The 23,813-nt window shown below is 41.1% G+C and overlaps 1 protein-coding gene across 2 annotated transcripts; it reads right to left on the bottom strand.

Moving 5' to 3' along the window:
* Positions 1–309: 309 nt before the first annotated feature.
* YBX1 (Y-box binding protein 1) lies at positions 310–23,045 on the bottom strand. 2 transcript variants are annotated; one of them, XM_080654174.1, is made up of 8 exons: positions 22,694–23,045; positions 21,934–21,997; positions 9,391–9,424; positions 7,224–7,313; positions 6,612–6,914; positions 6,065–6,147; positions 1,491–1,759; positions 310–690 (listed from the first exon to the last, which is right to left on the bottom strand). In XM_080654174.1, the coding sequence occupies exons 1-7, from the start codon at positions 22,857–22,859 to the stop codon at positions 1,525–1,527; spliced, it is 975 nt and encodes a 324-aa protein (XP_080510300.1). In that variant the 5' UTR covers positions 22,860–23,045; the 3' UTR covers positions 310–690; positions 1,491–1,524. The 2 variants fall into 2 exon arrangements, with proteins under 2 accessions (XP_080510300.1, XP_080510301.1); XM_080654175.1 differs by lacking the exon at positions 7,224–7,313 and having other exon boundaries at positions 22,694–22,993.
* Between the last annotated feature and the right edge of the window lie 768 nt (positions 23,046–23,813).

Consider the following 23,813-nt stretch of genomic DNA (forward strand, 5'->3'; position numbering starts at 1 on the left):
CAACCTCACCCCCCAGTTCCTTTCAAGGTACACCAATTTGTGCACTGAGCCCCTAATCTATATTATAAAAAGCCAGTGATTGTAACGCCGTAACTCCCAAACAACCTGTCACCAGGAGGTGCACTGATGGGTCCTGTGATGGCAATAAAGACTCTAGTCTCGCGTGATTTTGCTCGCTGGGCCTCATCACTCAATAATAGATTATATATTTTATGAAAATTTCCCAGAGCATAATCTATTTTCAGACAGGTTTAAGTGTCCTACTAAGGACTATAAACCAAAATAAAACATGACAGTTACACAAAGACAATTATTTCAGACCTTTATTAACAGGTGCTTGCAGTTTGTTGACTTTTTTGAAAAAATCAAGCTGTAAACTTTTATTACAAATTAAAAATGAGGTTCTTAAAAATCTCAACTTGACCAGATATGAAACAATTTAAAAACCTTTAAAGGTGTATTGAGAAAAACCAGGCTTTTTTTTTTTTTTTCTTAAAAAACACGTTTGTCATTACCAAAAAGAGACATCTTTAGATAAAAATAATAAAAACCCCATGCTGCATAGATAATGCAGATAGTTCTAGTTATCTGGTCAACGGGCAAAAAGCAAGCACTTAAGGTCTTCAGCTCCAATCTTTTGTTCATTTCTTATTGCTGGAATTTCATATTTCTTCTTGTTGGATGACTAAACTGTAAAAGAAAAAAATAATAGAAGAGATTATCTTGATAATTCACTGCAATGTTATTTCAATATACCAAATGCTCCAGGTCACATCAACTAAGTAGGGATGGGACCTGGAGCAGTCCACATAAATCAAACTGTTTTATTCTAGGACAGTGATTCACAACAGGGGTGGACACTGCTGCGACAACAGAGTTACTTGCCGGTTTCTGGATGACCTTTGCCACCCAAAAAATAGCATAGAGGGACAAAACCAAAAAGCATCACTGGCTAAAAATGCTAATTCCAGCTAGGCCGGTGTGGCTTAGTGAGATGAACATCATACCATGCACAAAGGGGGAGTGCAGGAGGCAGATCTCAGTGTTTCTGTCTCATCACTGATGGTTCTATCTTTCTCCCTCTCTCCCTCTCCTCTCTCAAATCAATAAAAACATATTTAAAAAAAAAGTTAATTCCAGAGCCAACAAGCCTCCTGATATCAAGTAAAAAAGAATACTGTCCTTTTGAAATTGATTAATATGTCAAGGCTACCACTTTCTCCAAAGAGACTATATTGGCCATCATTATCTAGGTTATTAATTTTAGTAGCTACCCCATTTCTTTTTGAAAATGCAGAATAACACAAGGTAATTAACATACTTCTTAGGGCAAGGTTATCAAAACTTTCTCAACTGGTGAAATCACAGCATACATTCAGAAAAGTTTGAAAAAGCCCTGATTATTCAAGATACAAACTGAAATGGGTTTTTCTCTTGCATAAATGAACTCATGACTGCTCAGAGGCTAGAGGCCATTCAGGGTAAATTACCCGGATGATGGTAAAGATGGTAAGCCGGCATTTTTTACTCAGCCCCGCCCTGCTCAGCCTCGGGAGCGGACGAATTCTCAGCTGGTGGATCGGCTGCTTTTGTCTCTTTGCCATCTTGTGGTTTAGGGTTTTCTGGGCGTCTGCGTCGGTAATTGAAGTTGCGGCGGTACCGACGTTGAGGTGGCTGCTGACCTTGGGTCTCATCTCCTTGATTTTCCTTATCTTCTTCATTGCCGTCCTCTCTAGGCTGTCTTTGGCGAGGAGGGCCCCTGGAATGAACATTGTCCAAGCTTGCAATGATGAAACCTTATTTCTTTAACCACCCACCAGTGTTAACACCATTATCTGGTTCTTTCTGTTTACCAAGTGGTCTGCAAGCAATTTAGCAAAAACAAAAGAGCAAATTTGTATTTCCCAAACTGAGGGATGACTTGGTACAAGATCTTGGAAGTGTAAATTGGAAGATGAGTCTTTAAAACTGGATTTTGGACAAGCAAACTTTTACCAATAGCATTATCTATTAAAAAATTAACCATGAAATGACTAACACTTGATGTCATTTTATAACATTTTAAAATAGGCTTTATAGTAACCAAGTTTGGGAACAAGTGCTACTTAACCTTTATAGATGAACACTGGCTTAAAAGGCAGGAAATCAAATTTAAAGAAAAGATGCCCTCTTCATGTAAATGAAAGTATAGTCCCCGGGGAAATGAATGAGATACCACTTCATATTCACTAGGATAGTCATAATCAAAAGATAGAAAAATAATCAGGGTTGGTGAGGATGTGGAAAAATTAAGTTAAACCAAAGTGTCTATCAACTGATCAATGAACAAAATGTGATATCTATAGAATAGAATGTAATTTGGCCATAAAAAGGAATGCTATGACATGTATGAACCTTAAAAATAGGGTAAGTGAAAGCCAGGTTAAAAAAAAAAAAAAAAAAGCCACATTATATAATTCCATTTATATAAAATGTCCAAAATAGACAAATCCAGAGACAGAAAGTAGATTAGTGTGAGCCAGGGGTTAGGGTAGAGGGGAATTGAATGCTTTATTGGAAGGTGATGAAAAATGCCTGGAATTAGGATACTGGTAATGGCTGCATAACTTGGTGAATATGTTAAAAAAAACTGAGCAACACACTTAAAAAAAAAAAACACGAAGTTCAACAGTTACACTGCAGCAATTATCTTCAATGGCCTAAAATTAAAGATATCAGCACCACAAACAATATCAGGACAAGACACAATTCAAAACAAGACACTATGGTTTATTTTGCTGGTGATCATAAACATTGACAACAGCGATGTTTTCTTGGCCCCTCCTCAATACTTAACATTGATACTCACAGCACCCCCTAAAATCTAAGGAACACCAAGTTTAGAATCATGTCTTTTTATATGTTCTGATAATCATGGACTCTCAATTTCCTATTTAGATCGCTACATTCCATTTTTCACCTGTAAATCCCCCAATCTCCCAAACTACTTCTTCTAACCACTGAGCCTTCTGAAACCCTTTCCCCACACTTTATTTTAATCCTTACCTAATTTTTTAATCCTTCCATTGATTTTTAGAGTGGAAGAGAGAGGGAAATACTGATGTGAGAGAAACACATCAATTGGTTGCCTCCTGCATGTGCCCTGGGCCAGGGAGGAGCCTGCAACCGAGGTATGTGCCCTTGACTGGACTAGAACCTGGGACCCTTTGGTCCGCAGACTGATGCTCTATCCACTGAGCAAAACTGGCTAGAGCCCCACACTTTTCCCTAAGAACTCATGGTCTTTAGCAAAATTGCTGTGGCTTTCTCCCTTGTAACCTTTCAATGGTGGCTGTCCCATCCCACCACCGTGACTTCTAAATCCATTCTCCCCATTTCTTTCTAAAACCCCAAGGCTTCAAATGTCATGTTAGGCACACTCCATTTACTATCCTTCCCTGCTGTAGTTATGACAGGCCCCAAAAGCCTGGGCTTTCACCCTTTACCACCCATCATTTTCTATTTGCGTCTTAACTTCAAGCCTTCCAATCTCCAATCATTCCCTCCTATTTTAACCCCTCTTGTTCTCCCATGCTTTATTTCCACTAGGACCTAACCTATACATAATCTGATCACCCATGTTCCCAACTCTTCCTGAATCTTTTTCTTTTCTTTATCCAATACAAAGCCCACCATTAATCATTATAACCAATCCCAACCGTAGTATCTTCATTTGGATAAACAAATGTTGGACAAATCAAACTCTGCCCAGTCTGAACCTGTTGTTCAAAATGGCTCAAAAAACACAACCATGCTGGTGGCCCCACTTTAAATAACTGTCTTCTTCTACTGCATTTTTCAGTCTACAAATATGCTCTGATTTCTCATAAGCAAAAATCCTTTATAATGTATTTTCCTCATTGCCACGTCATTTGTCTTCTTTTCAGCAAAACTCCTGCTATACTCATCTCAGATTTCTTTCAATTTGCTCTTGAACATACACCCATCAGGATTTCGCCCTATGTATGTCATATGCCAATCATTTGGGGGAAAAAAAATCCTGGTTAAACAGTTTGGGAAGCGCTGCATTCATTAATAGACTCATTATAAACTTTAAGGCAATTATGTGTCACCATAGCAATTATCTAGCACTCCCAACTAGTCTATCCATTCAAAGGAGACTAAGTCAACTTAAACCAAAAGGCAAACAGTAAAACCAAAGCACTTATCCTAGCCAGTGTGGCTCAGTTGTCCCATACACTGAAAGGTAGTGAGTTCAATCCCCAGAAGGGGATGTGTGAGGGAGCTGACTGAATTTTTTCCCCCTTCCTCTCTCTAAAAACAAATAAATAATACCCAAAACAAAAACAACTTAAGCACTCAACAAAAAATTCATGTTCTATTTAAAAATACATATATTTTTTATTGATTTCAGAAGGGAAGGGAGAGGGAGAGATAGAAACATCAATGATGAGAGAGAATCATTGATCAGCTGGCTTCCTGCACGCTCCACACTGGAGACTGAGGCCAAAGTCCGGGCTTATGCCCTGACTGGGAATTGAACTGTGACCTCCTGGTCTATAGGTTGATGCTCAACTACTGATTCACACCAGCTGGGCCATGTTCTATTTTTAAGGACATCAATGAAACCAGGCAGCTCTATTGTGTTACAAAAAAGGTAAAGCAAGGTTTCTGAGGGGGGGAGAGGGGGGGGGGGGGGAAGGATTCTGTTGTTGGTATCCATGAATGTAACGGATAGATTGCTGAGAGCCTCTTTTAGACCAACTTTAAAAACATTTATCACTGCATAAATAAAAAATGACATTGTGATATTTGTAATATAGCATTTCAACAAGGTTATCTATGTCTAGGTTTAAAATACTTTGAACTGTAGTTTAAGATCAACAAAACCCAACAATCAGTATCAAAACAATCCTCGCCCTAGCTTGTTTGGCTCAGTAGACAGAGCGTGGGTCTGTGGACTAAAGGGTCCCTGATTCGATTTGTCAAGGGCACATGCCCAAGTTGCAAGCTCCACCCCAGTGGGGGGCATGCAGGAGGCAGCCGATCAATGATTCTCTCTCATTGATGTTTCTATCTCTCTATCCCTTTCTCTCTGAAATCAGTATTAAAAAACAAACAAAAACACACCCAAACAAACAAAAAACAGTCCTCCCCATCTACCTCCAACATGTAGGATGAGGCTAATAAAATCTTCCAGTGGCATGAGAATTAGAAATCTCAAATTTTAATGAACAGCTATAACGCCAGGTCCATTTTCATTAATGAAAAACTCAAGACAGGACAATGATTAATAAAAGAAAACATACATTATATATAGACACTGGCTATTACAAAACTCTCACTGCACATTTATAGGTGGTATAATCGCAACTGGATTCCCTAATTCCTAAAGTTTTATTGAGTCTTCCATCTTTGGTAAAATACACAAACTCCTAGTCAGAAACCTCCCTTTCTGTAGAGTCACAATATATTTTGAAGACTTCTATATTGTATTTTGGGTACTTTTATATTAAGAAACTTGTTTCTTAAAACTTATTTTGGCATCTACAGTTAAGGCTGGTATGTAAATGATCATCAGTTAGGAGGAGTAATTATTAATGTATTGGTTTGATTCTTGAGTAGACTGTTAGTTTAGAAATCACATCTGGAGACTCTGATTACATTTTGCCATTTAGGGGTGACTAACAAAAGTATATACCTAAACTGAGAAATGATTAATGGAAAAGTAGGCTACCTTCAGATACTGCTCATGCTTGAAAGGTAATGCTCACCTTTACCCTTCTCCCTCCCTCAAAGGTCCTAAAGATATAATAATGCAAAAACACACACAACACAACCCTGAATAAGCAGACCCTATCTATGCAAATTGTTTTTAACCAGAGCCAGCAAAAAGGATGTAAGGAACACATTCTCAAAGATAACTTGACTTCAGGTTTACCTTTAGGCATCTGACAAAAGCAAATGTGAAGTGTTAACAGAAAAATGATTCAAAAGATTGCAGAAGCATGATGCTGCAGATTCCTAAAATATACTCGGGGAAAATTTTAAATACAAACCATACCTGCGGAATCGTGGTCTATAGCCCCGATACATATTCTGTCTCACTGGTCTGCCTTGTTCTCCTGCACCCTGGTTGTCAGCACCCTGAAAAGACAACGTAAATCAAGCCAACTGGATCAGTAATGGAGTAAAAACCTAAGACAAATCCAAAGTTTGAATACAGGGATTAAAAATAAATAAAACCATCCTTTTGGTTCTTATTAGGAATTAAAAGTGCTTCTCATTATGATTATATAGAGAAGATACCAAGAAAATGCTCATAATGCAGTCCTATCAAGTTAACACAAGTGTTGATCCTTTTATCTTTTTTAAGTTAATCCTCACCCGAGGATATTTTCCCATTGATTTTTAGAGTGGAAGGGAGGGAAGGAGGGCGAGTGAGCGAACAACAGTCTCAATGTGAGAGAGACATGGATTGGTTGCCTCCAGCATGCAGCCCATCAGGCTAGGGATCGAACATGCAACCTAGGTATATGCCCTTGACCAGAAATCAAACCCATGACCCTTTGGTTAGAGGGCTGACCCTTTTACTTTTTGGCATAACTTACCTCCATCACTTCTCCCTGTACAGGAGGGTTGGAATACTGTGGTCGACGCCCATAGGGTCTCCGCATGTAGTAAGGTGGGAACCGTCGCCTGCGATAGGGCCGGCGCTGTTGGCCCTGGCCTTCGGGAGCACTCTCTGATCCCTCATTCTTTTCCCCACTCTCACTATTCTGGTAATTCTGCTGGTAATTGCGTGGAGGACCCCTGCGACGTGGATAGCGTCTATAATGGTTACGGTCTGCTGCATATTTACTGCCTTGTACTGGAACTCCACCAGGGCCTGTAACATTTGCTGCCTCCGCACCCTACAAAAAGCCATAATATATTGACAGTGACAACAGAAATAAGTACACTAAATAAAATTTACATAAAACAAATTTAAAAAAAAAAAGGGTCTGTGGCCAGGGGTGCATAGAAATGATTAAGTTTTAGTTCCTCACTGTTCTGATGAGATTGCCCTCTAACTGCAGCCAGCACATACATTAGGCTTGATGCACCTGTGTTCATGTGGTCACCTGACCCATCCATCCACATTAGAGCCACCATCCTAACGGATGAGATCTCCAAAGTATTTCCACACTGAAGTCAAACCTTTACACAAAAAGCATCCTCACCTTTTCTCCTTCAACAACATCAAACTCCACAGTCTCTCCATCTCCTACACTGCGAAGGTACTTCCTGGGGTTATTCTTCTTTATGGCAGTCTAGTAATATCACATTCCAAAAATAGATTAACAGGGGAGAATAATGTGCTTTTTCATTTAAAATGTACCAGAGTCAATATTATTTTAGCTTTAAATTAGCTTTAAATAAGACCAAACCACCAATAAATTTACAAAAACAGGGACCAATACTACCCCCAACCTCAACCAAAATACTCCAGTCTTACAATGTCCCAGCATTTTACCACTATTTTCCAAACTAAAACATGTAGTTTTAATACTCAAGAAACAATATATATACATATATATTTAAATGCTTTTAGCAAAAGCATTGTTACTTTGAACAAAATGAGGATATCAATCTATCCCCCAAAGACTGCACTTAATAGAAGAAGCTAGCCCACACAGGGCCAGTTTAGATGACAGGCAAGTTTAGTTTTGCATGCTTCAAAGTTGACCAAACCAACTTTGTCCCTGTGTTACCATATCAAACTCAATTACAAATATCAACCAAAATCCCTTCCAACCTGTGATAATATTTCAAATGGAATGTACTTCAAATGTTATTAACTATGCCACTTTTTGTATTATCTATCTGCATGGGACAGCTGGTTATTAACTCGCCACAATACAATAAATCTCACATTTATTTTTTCTCTAAACTGCTATGACAAAGTAAAAGGGGGAAGAATAGCACCTCACATTTGTGAGTAATACTTCTATAAAGTATTTCTTTCACACATTACCTATTCACTCTCATTATGACAAATGATATGAGGTATTATAATTCCTTTTATTTTTTTTTTTTACAGATAAAACAGGCTTTAAAAGGTTAGGTGACTTGTCCAAGGTCACACAGATAATAAGTGGCAGAGTGTAGACTTTTCTAAATCCAGGTCTTGGGACCCCAAATCCCATGTTAATTCAACTACATCACAGCGATACCATTACAGGATCACTCATGCGTTTCCATTCCAAAGGAGGCAGGACAACCAACAATCTGAAGCCAATTAAGCTAAGTTGCCCAGAACTGCAGTCTCCTTGATAGTACATCACTAAGACCTGAGCAGCCAAAGTCCCAAGAAACAAGTCAATGTGGAAGCCACTTCCAAAATAAAAAGGAGAGCTTATTTGGTGACATTTGTGGGTCAGTACAAGTGGGTGACACTCATTCAGCCAAAAACTTGATCTCATCTGTCATCTAAACTGTCACATAGTTTTCAAACCTTTCATATTTAACCAACTCTAAATTACTTGCAGTCATAGGGGATAGCAGAAGCATGGATAATTAAAACCCCCAAACTCTTTCAGTCAGCATCTTCAACCCCTCCCCAACCCCGTTAGTGTTTCTAACAAGTCTTGCTGTTTTTTGTTCCTAAGTCTGCATATTCCTTTGAACAGGCAGAACACCCATGAGGATATTCAAATCCAATGGAGTATTTGATATAATGAATGGGATATTGAGATATTAGTATTCACTGGGTAGTGGCTAAACAATCAAGTGCTTAATGCTCAAGTATCGCCAAAATATTTTCCTTAAATGGTACCCGAGAAAGTTCAGCATGTAGAACCTACCCTGTTAGTTCTTTCATCTCAAAACGCTAAAGTCAACCTAAAAATTATTTGAGTGCTTACCAACTTTGCCATACTGCCTCTTCATTTAGCCTTAAACTAGCGAGGATTTCAAAAAATCCCAAGCCAGCCGAATTTCTCCAAAGGTAAGAACATATCTTACCCATTCAAAGTGCTTTAGAATAAGCAGAAGAACCAATGTTACTCTGCTAGTTTTCTGGCATTCATTTCACGTTGTCTTGCAGCTCTGTCCTACCTCTCCCATGATTACTGTAATCTGTTCTTACCATAGTTAAACCTAATAGCATTTAAAAACATCTTTAAGTTTAGATTAATGGACTTTTTTTTTGCTTATCTAAAATTAAGATTTAAAAATAATTTGAAACACCTATCTTAATTAAGTAAACTGCCAATATGTCTCAATGTACTCATTTAAGCATCCTATCACTCTTGCTGTGGGAATTAAATGAATTAGTTGAGAAGACACCCTCCCCTTTCTTCTCAAAAGCCTTGAGTCAGAAGCATAAATATCCACACAAGCACCCACCTGGTGTACAAATACATCTTCCTTGGTGTCATTCCTGCAAGAAAGAGAACCAAGTTGAATAAGTTAAAAATGGATTACATTTCATGATGCCTTTTATGCATTTCCCCCTATTTTTCCTACTATTAGAGATTTTGGGCTGCCAACCAGCCATTAGAAAATTTAAAAATGAAACAAAACAATAAAAACAAAACTAGCAAGCCACTGTGATTTCTGCTTTAAAGACTAAGCAGTTGCCAACTGTTGTTAACCTCACCACCTGTAGGAAGGATAAAACAGTCTAAGAAACCAAAGGGTGACCTACTAAGCCATTAATTAGGAGGGTAGCAGTGACTAGAACAGCCGTGGGCAAACTACGGCCCGGATCCGGCTGTTCTATCCGGTTCTCTTGCTCTCCCCTCCGCTCCTTTACTTTGAATTTATATTAGTTCACACAAACACTCCATCCATGCTTTTGTTCCGGCCCTCCGGTCCAGTTTAAGAACCCATTGTGGCCCTCGAGTCAAAAAGTTTGCCCATCCCTGGACTGGAAACATCTACTGTCACTCCTTATCCTACTAAACATTACCAATGTTCCAGCATACCCCATTCTTACCTCTAGTGCATGGTTCCTTCCATTACTAGCTTCCTTTTTTCTCACTTAATTCTCAATCATTTCCTCTTCACCATTTCCTATTCCTAACTCTCTTTGAGGTCATAAAAATGACCACTAAATACTCCATAGGATGTACAACACTGGGAGGGAATCCTAATGTCAACTGTGGAAGTATAGGTGATGATAATGTGTCCATGTGAACGCACCAACTTTGGTTCTGGTGTAGTACTTTGTGCATGTGTGGGCATGGGGTATATGGGAACTCTGCTCAATACTGTCATGACTTAAATAAAGTACTGACTTTTTAAAAAACCACCCACCACAATTAAGTACAAACACAGACACCAATATCCACATCATCGATGTGGTAAGCATTACACTGGAGAACTAAGCAGGTAAAGACGAATAAAACTTTCCACTAGCACACACAACCCCTTCTCACCTATTAGGCACCATTTTACATCAATCATTAGTCTAGTCAAGCAACTGATAAGTAGTTTCCACTATATTTGCTTCAGGACTTAATTCAATGCAAACCGAGTTCAAACTGGCTGGAGCATAAGCGATATAGCTGTGTGGGAGAGGTTAAGAATAGGAGCTGAAAATAGTCATACAGGTAGAGAAGCCAGTAAAAGCTTTTAGGTAGAGGAATGTGACATGATACAATTATTATATACTAGAGGCTGGGTGCATGAATTCGTGCACGGGTGGGGTCCCTCGGCCTGGCTGGCCATCTCGCCCAGTCCTGATCAGCCCGACTGGGACTCGCTGGCTGGGGAGAGGGACAGCGGGAGGTTGGCTGTGGAAGTGCACTGACCACCAGGGGCACCTCTTGCATTGAGCATCTGCCCCCTGGTGGTCAATGCATGCATGGCATAGCTACCAGCCGATCGTCCAGTCGTAATGGTCACTTAGGATTTTATATATATAGATTAAAGTCTAGTGCTAATATGGAAAATTTGAGGTGTCCAGTTAAAAGCTACTTCAGAAATCTAGAAGAGGAATGGGCTAAGGGTCTGTATGTTAACTGTATTTGTTATGTCTTGCAGTAAAATGGGGAAAACTTTGTGGATAAATGGATGTTAGAAGTGAGAAGTGGAGAATTATGTGCATTTTTAGGTTGGGGTTAAGGTAGTGATATCATGAGCAAGAACCACCACCTGAGGTGAAACATTCCTAGACTGTTGTGTTCTCCCACCCTCTTCATTCTGTTAGTAAACCAGAGTGAGAGGGCTCAACAGTAGTTCTATTGTTTAATGTCAAAGGAACAAAGGTTACAATGAACTAGATTGACTGGCTTATTGACTATGGGGCTCCTGGCTAATCCATGGAGCAAAGCACACACCTAAGAATCCATATGACCTGGAATATCATTAACATGAGGATATTTAACAGGACAACTTTAATGCCCATCTACAAACATTTCCATAACCATCACTAATTAGTTTTCAAGACCAACATGATGGGAGGGGCTGGAATGTCCGGCCTTGTCAGGCCATTTGGTCTGGCTCTTCCAAGGCATTACGGGTGAGTTAAATGTTTGACCGAATATAGCAGGCTAACCTTTAAGTTGATAATTTTGTATGGCCCGTGAATGATGTTATTAACATCCAAATGGCCCTTGGCAGAAAAAAGATTCTCCACCCCTGCTGTAAGGGGACAAAAAAAAATTGGTAGAAATTTAGAAAATTAGTAGAGAAAAATTAGGAAACGTGGGGAAAGTCTACAAAAGTGATTCTCAATGAGGGCAGTATTGGCCACCAAAAGACATTTCAAGTTGTCCCAGAGACAGGGGGCACTATTTGCATTATGGGTTGAAGGGTGTCAGGCTTGCTGGATGACTAGGTAAAAATTATGTAATATCCTACTCAACTTTCTTGTAAGCAAATGTATAATGTATTTGATTTCTGAATCTAGCATTTTTTTTCCTGTTCTAATATGCATTAAAATTTACTAAATATGCAACTTCCATGGAGAGGGATTTTTTAAAATAATAATGCTGCTAGTGTATCTGGGAAACCAACACAGTGCTTTAAAAAAATATATTTTACTGATTTTTTACAGAGAGGGAGAGTGTGTTAGAAACATCGATGAGAGAGAAACATCAGCTGCCTCCTGCACACCCCCTACTGGGGATGTGCCCACAACCAAGGTACATGCTCTATCCACTGAGCCAAACCGGTTAGGGCCAGTGCTCTTTTTATCAATCCATATTTGTAGTAGCACTGACTGTTCATCATGTCTTCTAAAGAAGTTGTAAATAGTTATTTATATCAAAACATTATACACTGTAATAAAAAGAAATAAAAGTAGTTTATCTGCCCTAGCTGGTTTGGCTCAGTTGACAGAGCATCAGCCTACGGACTGAAGGGTCCGGGTTCGATTCCGGTCAAGGGCACGTACCTAGGTTGCAGGCTCCTCCCTGGGCCAGGCCCTGGTCCAGGCGTGTACAGGAGGCAACCAAACTCTCACATCGATGTTTCTGTCTTTCCCTCTCTCTAAAAATCAATGGAAAAATATCCTCAGGTGAGGATTAACAACAAAAAATTAGTTTATCTATGAATTTTATTTCAGGGTTATAGAAGGAATATTAGAAAATTTACCAAAACTACTTATCTAGTTAGGACAATCTTCTTAAAAACAGTACAAGGAGGCTCTCTGTTCCTCCTGTTCAACAGACAGCTGCAACCTTGAGACATGATGGTTAAGGTCGGGGCATATGAATTTGGCTGTACTGGGCATGTGGTCACCAGGGCTGCTTTTAACTCTGGCAAAGGAGATATTGTTGCCATCAATGACCCCTTCATTAACCTCAACTGTTCTACATGTTCAGGATGATTCTACCTATAGCAACTTCAAAGGCACAGGCTAAGAACACAAACTTGTCATCAATGCAAAGTCCATCTCCATCTTCCAGGAATGAGATGAGATCCTGCCAACATCAAATGGGGTGATGCTGGTGCTGAATATGTTGTGAAGTTCACTGGTGTCTTCACCACCATGGAGAAGGCTGGAGCCAAGGTCATCATTGCTGTCCCTTCTGCAAATGCCCCCATGTTTGGGGTGCGTGTGAACCATACAAGTATTACAACTCCCTCAGTCCACACGGTCACAGCCACCCAGATCATCCCTGAGCTGAATGGGAAGCTCACTGGAAAGGCCTTCTGTGCCCCTATCCCCAATGTGTTGATGTGAATCTGACCTGCCACCTGAAGAAAGCTACCAAATACAAAGACATCAAGATGGTGAAGTAGGCATCAGAAGGCCCCTTCATCCTGTGCTATACTAAGAAGCAGGCCACCTCCTGCAACTTAACAGCGACACCAATTCTTCCACCTTTGATGCTGGGGCTGGCACTCATTACTTTGTCAAGCTCATTTCCTGGTATGACAATGAACTGGGCTACAGCAAAAGGGTGTTGAACCTTATGGTCCATCTGGCCTCCAAAGAGTAAGAGGCCCTCGGCTACTGGGGAGTCCTTGCCCCAAATCGATCCAACAGAGAATCTCCTGACCACCAGTTTCCATCCCAGACCCCTTGAAGAAGGAAAGGAACTTAGAGAGCCCTACCTTGTCATGCACTAGCAATAAAGTTCTCTGGACCCAACCAAAAAAAGTACAAGATCATCATCTCCTAGAAAACAGTTGGACCCCTACACCTGCAGCTTCCACACCCCTGGATTCAGCCAACCAGGGTGCATGCGGAAAGGAGGTTTGGGGAAAGAAGAGTCACAGATGTATGCTATGTATAGCATTTACTTATACCTCATGCTTTGCTTAACAGGAATAATTCTGATAAATGCAACATTTGGTGATTTTGTCATGCAACCAGAGTGCCTTTATACAAACCTAGACCACAAACCTGTACAAGATGTTACTGTAGGCAACTGTAAACACAATGGTGTTTGTGTATCTAAACAGAAAAGACACCATAAAAATACAGTATAAAAGATAAAAATGGTATGCCGGTATATGGCACTGACCATGAATGGAGCCTGTAGGACTGGAAGTTGCTCTGGGTGAGTCAATGAAATTAAGTGGTGAATGAATGTGAAGGCCTAGGGCCGTGGTCGGCGAAGTGACTCTTCCACAAAATACCACAGCCTGGGCGAGTCTATTTTGAAGAAGTGGCGTTAAAAGAAGTTTAAAAAATTTGGCTCTCAAAAGAAATTTCAATCGTTGTACTGTTGATTTTTGGCTCTGTTGACTAATGAGTTTGCCGAACACTGGCCTAGGGCATTACTTTCCATTACTTAAGACTTTTATAACACTTAGCTTAAAACACAAAAATTGTATAGATGCACAAAAATATCTTTTCTTCATATACTTATACGGTAAGTTTAGCTTAGACCCAACACAGGGTCAGGATCAACATTAGGGTCTTCCACCTCCACATCTTGTCCCACTGGGAGGTCCTTCAGGGGAAATCACAGCATGGAGCTGTCATCTCGTATAACAATGCCTTCTTCAAGGAATGCCTTCTGAAGTACCTGCTCAATTGAGGCTCTAGTGTGTCACTCTTTAGAAACTTGTCTGTGGTTTCTTTTTTTCATCATAGAATTGTTGTGTGCAGATAATGCACCATGAACATTACTCTATTAATGAAAATCTTCTGATGTTGGGGGGGGGGGTCCATATTTTAAAACTTTTAAACAAGCTTGTTGAGGTCTGCAAAAGCTCCTGCTAAATCCTTCACTGTGAATTTTCTTGGGGGGGGGGGGTGGTGTGTGTGTGTGTGTGTGTGTATCAGTTTTTCTTTTCTCCCGACTCTCTAGCTTCAACAACTCATTAGTGAATTTCTAAGGAATCATAATCTAAGAGTTCCTTGATGCCATCCTCATCCATACCCAGGTTAAAAGTTGTTTCAACCAGTCTTGATTTTTTGCAACCTTTGAGCTCAATTATAGTAAGCTATAGGACTTGAGTATCCTCAGGATTTTGGTGTGTGTGTGTGGGGGGGGGGGGGGGGTAGGAGGCCTTGAAACCAATACAGATTGACAAATGATGTCATGTCAAGAAACACAGTACTCATTTATTATGTTAGCCTACTAAGTAGGAATTATAGTAGAGCTCTTCATCCAGTTTGAAAGTATTAAATGGAAAAGTCCAGAAAGAAACAATCCCTAATTTTAAAATCACGTGACTTTCTGAGTGGTGTGATCAAATCTTATCTCCAGGAACTTGGACTATATTCCCCATAGACCTGGGTGGGGTGGGGAGAGGGAACTATTTCATCATAACCAAAGTGTATTTGATTTTAGAAGGAAATTTGACAGCAACAAATTCAGTTTTTAGCCAAGATAGAATACTATGGTTTAGATGCAGTAAATCAATCTAGCTGCAACTTGTTAAATGACTACCCAGAAATTCTGCACTGCTAACAGGGAAGACTTTTAGCCCTCATTCTACTATTAATAGCCGTGTAACCTTGAAAAGCTGCCTCCTCCTCACTGGATCTTTTTCACCTGCAAAATGGGAAAACTAAACCAGATAGATACATAACAGCTTACATTACTACGGGTTTAAGTTCCAGATACTTTGCCAAGTGCTTTATCTGTATCATTCAATCCCGAGGTAGGTGCTATTATTAACTCCCCATTCTACAAATCAGGAAAATGAAGCATCTGCTCACAGTAAAATTTTGAGTCCACAAGTCTGGTCTTTACTATGTTGAGAACTCAATAAAGGACCAGTTCAGTAATCTTGGTATTTTAGCTTTAGAGGTAGATTACTGTATATTGGTGTCTCCCAATTTTCAGTGAGAATGACGACAACAAGCATCCCTAATACATCCTCATCTGCAGTATGCAAAGTTATTCCACGGCTCTGCTACACCCCACCCCCAACACTTACCATTCAATCCAATGTAGCAGTTGAATTACCAATTACGGTTTTCTACATATTATATGTTACACTAAGCCATACTAATCAGATGAGGCACGAGAGAGGGCAGGCAGAATATAGAGGACAGTGGTTGAGAGCTCCTTACTAGGACCACTAAAAACCAAGGTTGGAATGGTGGCTATTCTATCCCTAACTACATGATCTTGGGCAAGTTGCTTTATTTATAAAGTGGGGACTTTACACCTATTTAATGTTAGATAATTATCACTTTTAAAAAACCTAACCAAGGCCACACTATATAATCAAACCTAAGCTCCTCCATACTGCTGCCAATTGAAATCATCTTAACTTGCATTCTGGGTTCTAGAACTGCTGTCCACCAGAAGTAAAACACAAGCCAAATACTGCATCTAAGTTTGTTTTCTAGTAGCTATAATAAAAGCAGGCAAATTAATCTTATCATTTCAACAACATATAATCAACATTAAAAAATTGATGTTACATTTCTCTTTTCATACTAAGTCTTTACAACCGGATATGTATTTTATACTTATTACTACTGTATTTTGTACTTATTGCTACTATTCCAACAGTGTCATTCTACAAATCACACATCAGTCATCCCATTCTCCTGCAGAGCAAATGTACTCCGCTTATTTTATTAATAAAGACATTATTTACTACTGAAAAAAAATTTTTTTTGATATATTTTATTGATTTTTTACAGAGAGGAAGGGAGAGGGATAGAGAGCTAGAAACATCGATGAGAGAGAAACATCGATCAGCTGCCTCCTGCACACCTCCCAATGGGGATGTGCCCGCAACCAAGGTACATGCCCTTGACCGGAATCGAACCCGGGACCCTTCAGTCCGCAAGCCGACGCTCTATCCACTGAGCCAAACCGGTTTCGGCTACTACTGAAAAATTTTACTGAAAAACAAAAAAACTAAAAGACACAAAAAACAAAAACATTGTTGGCAGGTTGTTTTCAACCTATCTAGAAATAGTATAGTATTTTCATTCAGTAAATGAGAACACAGTATGACTTCAAGGAAAAAAAAAAAAGGAACCTCACAGATAGCAAGAGGCTGAAGGAAAAGGAAAAGGAAAAAAGAAGACACTGTTTTAAGTAGGAGAGAATGCTGAAGAAAAAGGAAGAGCGCAGCTCAGTGGTTGAGATCGACCTATGAACCAGGAGGTCACGTTTTGATTCTTATGCCAGGGCATAAGCCCGGGTTTCCGGCTCCATCCCCAGCGTGGGGCGTGCAAGAGGCAGCTGATCAATGATTCTCGCTCATCACTGATATTTATAACATCACTCCCTCTCCCTTCCTCTCTGAAATAAAAATGTATTTTAAAAAATAAGCAAACGAAAAGGAAGAAATCGTGCTGGGATTAAAAAACCCCCCAAAAAACAGAAGTCTCAATAGTTCCTAATGTAGCACAACAAAGGTAAAAACATGTAGCCAGCACTAAATTTCTATACTATTAAATCTACCTAGATTTAAAATAATTTTAAGATATCCTAAACATTTTAGGAAACATTTTTTTTTTTTTTACAAACCACAGGATTGGTTTAAACAAGACCTACCATAGAAGCTTATCTAGCCGTAATGAAATGCTCTTATTGCAGATTACCACACCAAGCCAATTTTAACAGCCTAATTTGTCCAACTGCATAAATTAATTTATAGCCCTTTGGTTACACAAACTCCAGGATTTATCATCTACAGGGTATCCCCCCAAAATGGAAGCACATTTTGAATACCATTATTAATTCCAATGAGTTAAATCTGAAAAGAAACATCAAATTGAGCTATCAACTGTTAAAAGTGTGTATGTATTTTTTTGGAGATACCCTGTACATGCTCCCAAATCCAAACTATTCAAATACCAATTTCCAATTCCTACAGGTGACTGTAAGATCACAAATCCCATTTATTGTTTTATTTGTTCTCTATTAAAGCACTCCAAACACCTAGCAGAGACACACTCCTATTCCCCACATTATCTTTTACCATTCTGCCTGCCTTAGGCGAGCTAGATTGTATATGCTTTCAAGGGCTGAGATTTGAAGGGTAGGAGACCCAGCAATTACAGACCCTACTAGGAAAGCAGAAAGTGAATACATTACTTGTCTATTCTAGATTTTACGTATCAGCGACTTGGTGAACACTGGAAGATTTCTGGACTTCATTCAGATCAGTGGCTAACATAAACCAGCATCTAAATCAATCCTAAAGTGCTGTATATACAAGTCACTGCCGTAAGAGCCCAGTTCTAAGTCATGTTTTAAGACATAACTTGGGAACTACTTAAATATATTATTATGCCTCCCCTGTCCCCAAATCTATTCCTTTTAAGAACCATATAGTATTTAAGCCTTTGTGGGGTCACAGATGCTGTTGCATGTTTTTAAAAACCCTTTAAAAAGGTAAAGCCCATTCCTAGCTCAGCCATACAAAATCAACAAAACAAGATTCAGAAGTGAAATTAAGGCCCGATGTTCTCTCCTTTAATTCCTTAATTGCCTCCCAATAGTAACTATTAAGCAAGTCCTTTAATTTGTAAAGCCAATCTGTAGGCTAAACTGGTACTGTTATAGCAATTCTTAATTACATGAAACAGGCAGTGAAAAGTAGAGCTTTTCAAATCTGAGGACTAGTAGTCAGCACACAACAGCTCTAGTGACATGCTAGACATCATTTAGCTTATTGAAAGACTAAATAGCTAAGAATAGCCACCCAAAGAAATTATCTGTAACTATGTGGACAACCACCAAATTGATGACTAGAGATAGAACAGCAGTCAGTGAACACTCACTCCCAAACTCCAGAGTCAGAAAAATCCAGTTAAAATCCCAGCTCTGCCAATTGCTACCTAGTCTCATCCTGGGACAAATTTACTCTCTGTGCCTTAGAAGGATACTTGTATCTCAAAGGCTTGAGGATTACATCGATTGGTTCATTTAAGGCATTTAAGTAAGTATTTGATAAACATTACTTGTACTTATTGTGTGAAGGAAGTCACCTTTATACACACGAAATCACCAAAAAGGGACACATTCCCCCACTCCTGCAAAGAGAGAACACACTTGACAGCTACAACTAAGTACAGTATTTTTTGTAAAGAGGGATAGCTAAGTGCTGTTTCTTAGCTCATGGGTAATACATTCAAATGCATACACAAAAGCCATGCAGGAAGGGAAATCGGCGTCTTCTACTGGACTGGTTGAATTTCAATGTAACAGTATGCCTCATTTAAATGTGATAATAATATTCATAGCCAGAAGAACTTTTTATTTGCCTGGGACTATAGGCCCTAAAGGTAAAATTCTTGGTATTTTCAGTGCTATCTCCTGAATTTTAAATGACAAATTAATCACATTTCTTTTTAAGACACTGTACTGTCCAGCCCGGAACATTGATCCATGAACCAGGAGGTCATGGTTCTAAGCAAGGTCAGGGCACATTCCCAGGTTGTGGGCTTGATCCCCAGCGGGGAGGGTGCAGGAAGCAGTTGGTCAATGATTCTCATCCTTGATGTTTCTATCTCTCTCACTCTGAAATCAATAAAAAATTACCCCGGAGAACAGAAAAGTATTCCTATTCTGGTCATTATAAAAGATACATGTCCCATTGAAAATAAATTTTTACTGATTCATGCCAACCTTTTATGAGTTTGGTAAACATGGATCAATCCACAACAGCTAGAAGCAAAAGACAAAACCAGGTTTCTAATTTTAAAAAGCAGAGATTCAAATCCTGAAACCATTGGCCCATGTGGTATCCTTCTAATGTCGCCTTTTAACAGTTTTGAGTCAAGTTTTTCATAGTAAAATTTAAAAATTAAAAATAAGGGGGGAGGATAAACAAGACCCTATTGGTGACATTATCTAATTATCTTTTGCAGACTCAGTACACAAACAAAATGAGTTTCTCAGAAAAACTAGATGAAAAGGCAGTGACCCTCCCCAACCCCATGTCTCCAGGTGGCTCTACATACTTAACCAACTGTTAGCCTCAAGAACTTTAGTTCTTTAAGACATACATTTTCCCTTAAGGCAAACCTCTCCTGGATTTAGCCGCAGTCAGATTGTAGAGTGTCTTATTCAAAAGTCTCAGAATCATTGAAACAACTAATTTAGAAATATAAAGCACATTTGAGCCAGTTAATTTGACAGAATAGTTGAGGTTTGGACATTCCAAACAAAGGATCATCAAAAACCAATTTACATTTAACTTGCCCTGGAGGATGACCAATTGTGTTGATTGCAAGTCAGAACAGAAATATTAAAGCAATGGCAACTCATCAAATAAAAATTTAGAAATGTAAAGAACTTCTCTTTCATCTTGAATATCAATTATTCACTTCAAAAAGGTTATAACCTATATCCATTTAACAAAATACAGCAAAACAGAAAGCATATGCTACAATTTTACAAGCACACACAAACTACAATCTACAGGGAAAGGGCTGCAAACTACAGTCCCTTCGACTGTGCACACCAGTGATATCCTTTGATTATATTGGGTCAAGGTTAAAAAGCAATGTTTTTCAAGGTATTACTCACAAGCTATAATCCCCTGGAATTCTTATTAAAAATATACCCTAGACCCAGAGAATCCAAGGCTGGGCAGGAAGAGCGCAGGAATATGTACTCTTCCAAAGTAAGCACACAAATTCAAAAATCACTGTTAAAGGTTAAGATGGAAATACTAACTGAAATGCTAATAAGTTAAGAGATCAATCAACTAAAAAGTGTTCAATTATAAGCACCGAAGTATTCCCTTCCTTCCTCACTGGTAACCCATTATCAAAAAACTGATGAAAAAATGTAGCCTTGGCCTGTCACAGGAAGGCAGACAGTGCAAGAACAGACGGAAAATTCCTAAATATTTTGGAACAAAGTATTTCCCCACAACTGCAAACGTGGAAAGCAGACCATCAATACTTACAATTTCTTTTGCTCTCCCCAACAATACTTTTATGGTTGAGTAATGAATGGTTTTTCATCAGCCCATTATGTCTGTCTTTAAACTTGATCTTGCCCATTTGGTTTTCTGCAGTGTTGTCCATTTCACAAGCATTCGGTATTACTTCTTGTGTTCTTTTAAACCTCTAGTTGTTTAATGCCTTCTAAAGTAAGGATTTAAGAAAATGCTGAGACGACTGTATGGTGTCACTACTGAGACTACTATGTAAGATGCTGAGCCTACTACTAGTACACAGGGTGCACTACACCCATGTAACTGCACTACTAGCCTTGGCAGCCATCTTGAAAATGATGCCTCGCTCACAAGGGAGACCGTGAAAGAGCACTGAGCAGACTGCACCTTACCACCACTGTTGCTACAACCAATCCTAAGCATTATTCCTAAAGATGTAGTCTGTACCCTTGCCTTCAAATACAAAGAAAGCTGTTGGACTAAGGCCTCTCTGATTATTAAAGCTACAAGCAAAGCTTTAATAAAAATTCATCTAATAGATATGATTTAGGGACAAAGGAGTAGAAGAAATAATTATTGAGGAAGGCAAGGGCCATTTTATTCCAGATGTTACTTACTCTATGAGCAAATGAAAACAGCTCTTGTTGTCAAAGCAGTCCTAAAATAAAATTCATCGAAGGCATGCAAACAGTGTATGTTGAAACGTTAAACAAAGGCACTATAACCTTAGTCAATTTGACCAGACCTCACATAATTGCATTGTTAAATCATGTTACCTCCAAAGGTTAACCAGTTGTAATAACCTATATACTAATCAATGGGTCACAGTTTCAAATACCAATTTCAGTAACGTATAAAACAATAAGCATAAAAATGTGGTGGGCCGGAGTCTAACAGAATTACATAGATCTTAGTTTCATCAGTTTGCCCTGTCAGGAGATGGATCACTCATTCCACTTGCCTTTAAGTTAACTTCAGATTAATATTTGTTGCAAAACAAAGAATCTCTAGATCCACTAATCCCTTCAGTCATAAAGGAAAACAGAAATCCCACTAACACACCAGAGGCAGCAACCTACGTACGCATGCTTAAACCACCCCAAATTCGCAAAGCCTGCAGCCTGGAGCACAGTGCAAGAGGTAGGATGGTCAGCTCACCTGTTGATGAAACCATATCCGTTTCTTACATTGAACCATTTTACTGTTCCCAAAACCTTCGTTGCTGGAGGAGGAAAAAAACCACGATTACCAGAAACCCTTTTTTTAAAAAACCGCCACGCTTCAGCATCCGGTCCCTCGGGCGCTTCACGGTGGCGGCCCGAGGCCACCTGACAGCCTTTCTCTTTATCTTTAGAGCCTGCTCCGGAGCCGCGATCCGAGGCCCTCGGCGCCTCCGCGGTCCACGTGGGTGAGCTCGAGGACGCCACAGAGAGGGGCGCGGGCCCCGGCAGGGTGCGCACGGAGGCAGCGGGCGGGGGCTGCGGGGCGCAGAGCACGTGAGGAAAGGGGAAGCCGCCCAGCCCACTTCGGCCTGCGTAGGCGGCGCGCCGCGCCCTCAGGGTACACGCGGAAGGGAACGGGTGGGGGACGGAACAACGGCATGCGGGCCCCAGCGCACGCGGCCCACGGGGAGGGAGGGACCCCGTCGCACACGCGGTCGGTGGCGCGCGGCCGCCTGGGGGGAGGGGCGCACGGGCGCGGGGTCCAGGGGCGCAGGAGGCGGTGCGCGCGCGCGCCTGCCGGGCACGCGGACCGGGCGGGCCTGTGTCCGCGAGGGCGCAGGCCTGGGGGAGGGGCGGCCGCGCGTCACCGAGTTGGTCCCCGCCGGTCGCGCGCCCGCCGGCTCGCCCCGCTTCGGGTAACGGTTCCGCCGCCAGGCTCTCCTACGGCCCCACCCCTGTTCCCTTCCGGCTCTCACCGATGACCTTCTTGTCCCCGCCGGCAGGCGCCGCCGATGTGAGGCCGCCCGGGCCGCCGCTCCCTGCGCCGCTGCCCGTGGTGCCGGGCTTGGTGTCGGCAGCGCTGAGGGTGGGGGCGGCGGGGGGGGCGGCGGGCGGCTGCTGGGTTTCGGCCTCGCTGCTCATGGTTGCGGTGATGGTGACTGGGGCCGGCTGTGGCAGCTGCGGCTCCTCCCGGGGTGTGATGGTAACTAGGCCGGCGGCGGCGGTGGGGCTGCTCAGGGCTCTCTGGGGTCCGCTCTCCGCTCCCGCTACCGATCGAACTAGCGAGAATGGCGGGACGGGCGGGATATGCCCTACGATCGACCCGCCCTAAGCATCGTTCACTGGTCAGGAGTGCTGTCAATATGGCCACCTGACCCCAATTCCTGACTTGTATTGGCTAATACTTCATTACTCCTCCACGTTCATTGGCTCTTAGGCGGCTAATTCTGCCGACCTACAACCGTTCCTGCCTCCGCCGCCGCCATAGAGACCGGAACTAGAATTAGAGTCACCACGAGAACCATAGAGTACCCGAGAGGACGGGCAGAGAGAACTTGATTTTCACGAGGCTGCAGCATGGGCGGGCGTGCGGGCTACACGTCCACGGTGGTGTCCTGGCCTTAAGAAAGGCCCGGGCAAACGCCTGAGCCGGAATTACCCGGTCATCGAAGGGCTTGGAAGGGTGCTCGTTGATACCTTAGCCCCAGGTAGAGTGAAGGCCTCCCACCCTCCCTGCTCGGAATACGGTCCTTGTGACCTCAGACCATTACTGCGAATAGAGCCGTCTTCTACAATGGCCGTGTACTCGCGGCACAGCCGAGGGTTTGTGAAACAGACTTAAATATATGCATTCAAAGAGTGTCAGTTTTTGGCGGAGCAATCACCTTGGAGGGACCACGCGGGCTCTCATGAGGTCCCTACTCGGTATATTTAGGGCGGAGGTATATTCAGGAGTACCTGGCTTTCCCATCCATCTTACCAAAAGGCACATAAGGACTGTCTTGTTAAGTATTCCCGTCTTTTTGTGCTGGCCACAAATCAGATTTAACTTCACGTTTATTGAGCAAACTAGGAATTTTTCTTGCATTTTATCCT

The sequence above is a fragment of the Plecotus auritus genome (genome assembly GCF_963455305.1).
Source record: "Plecotus auritus genome assembly, chromosome: 2".
NCBI classification, from domain to species: Eukaryota; Metazoa; Chordata; class Mammalia; order Chiroptera; family Vespertilionidae; genus Plecotus; species Plecotus auritus.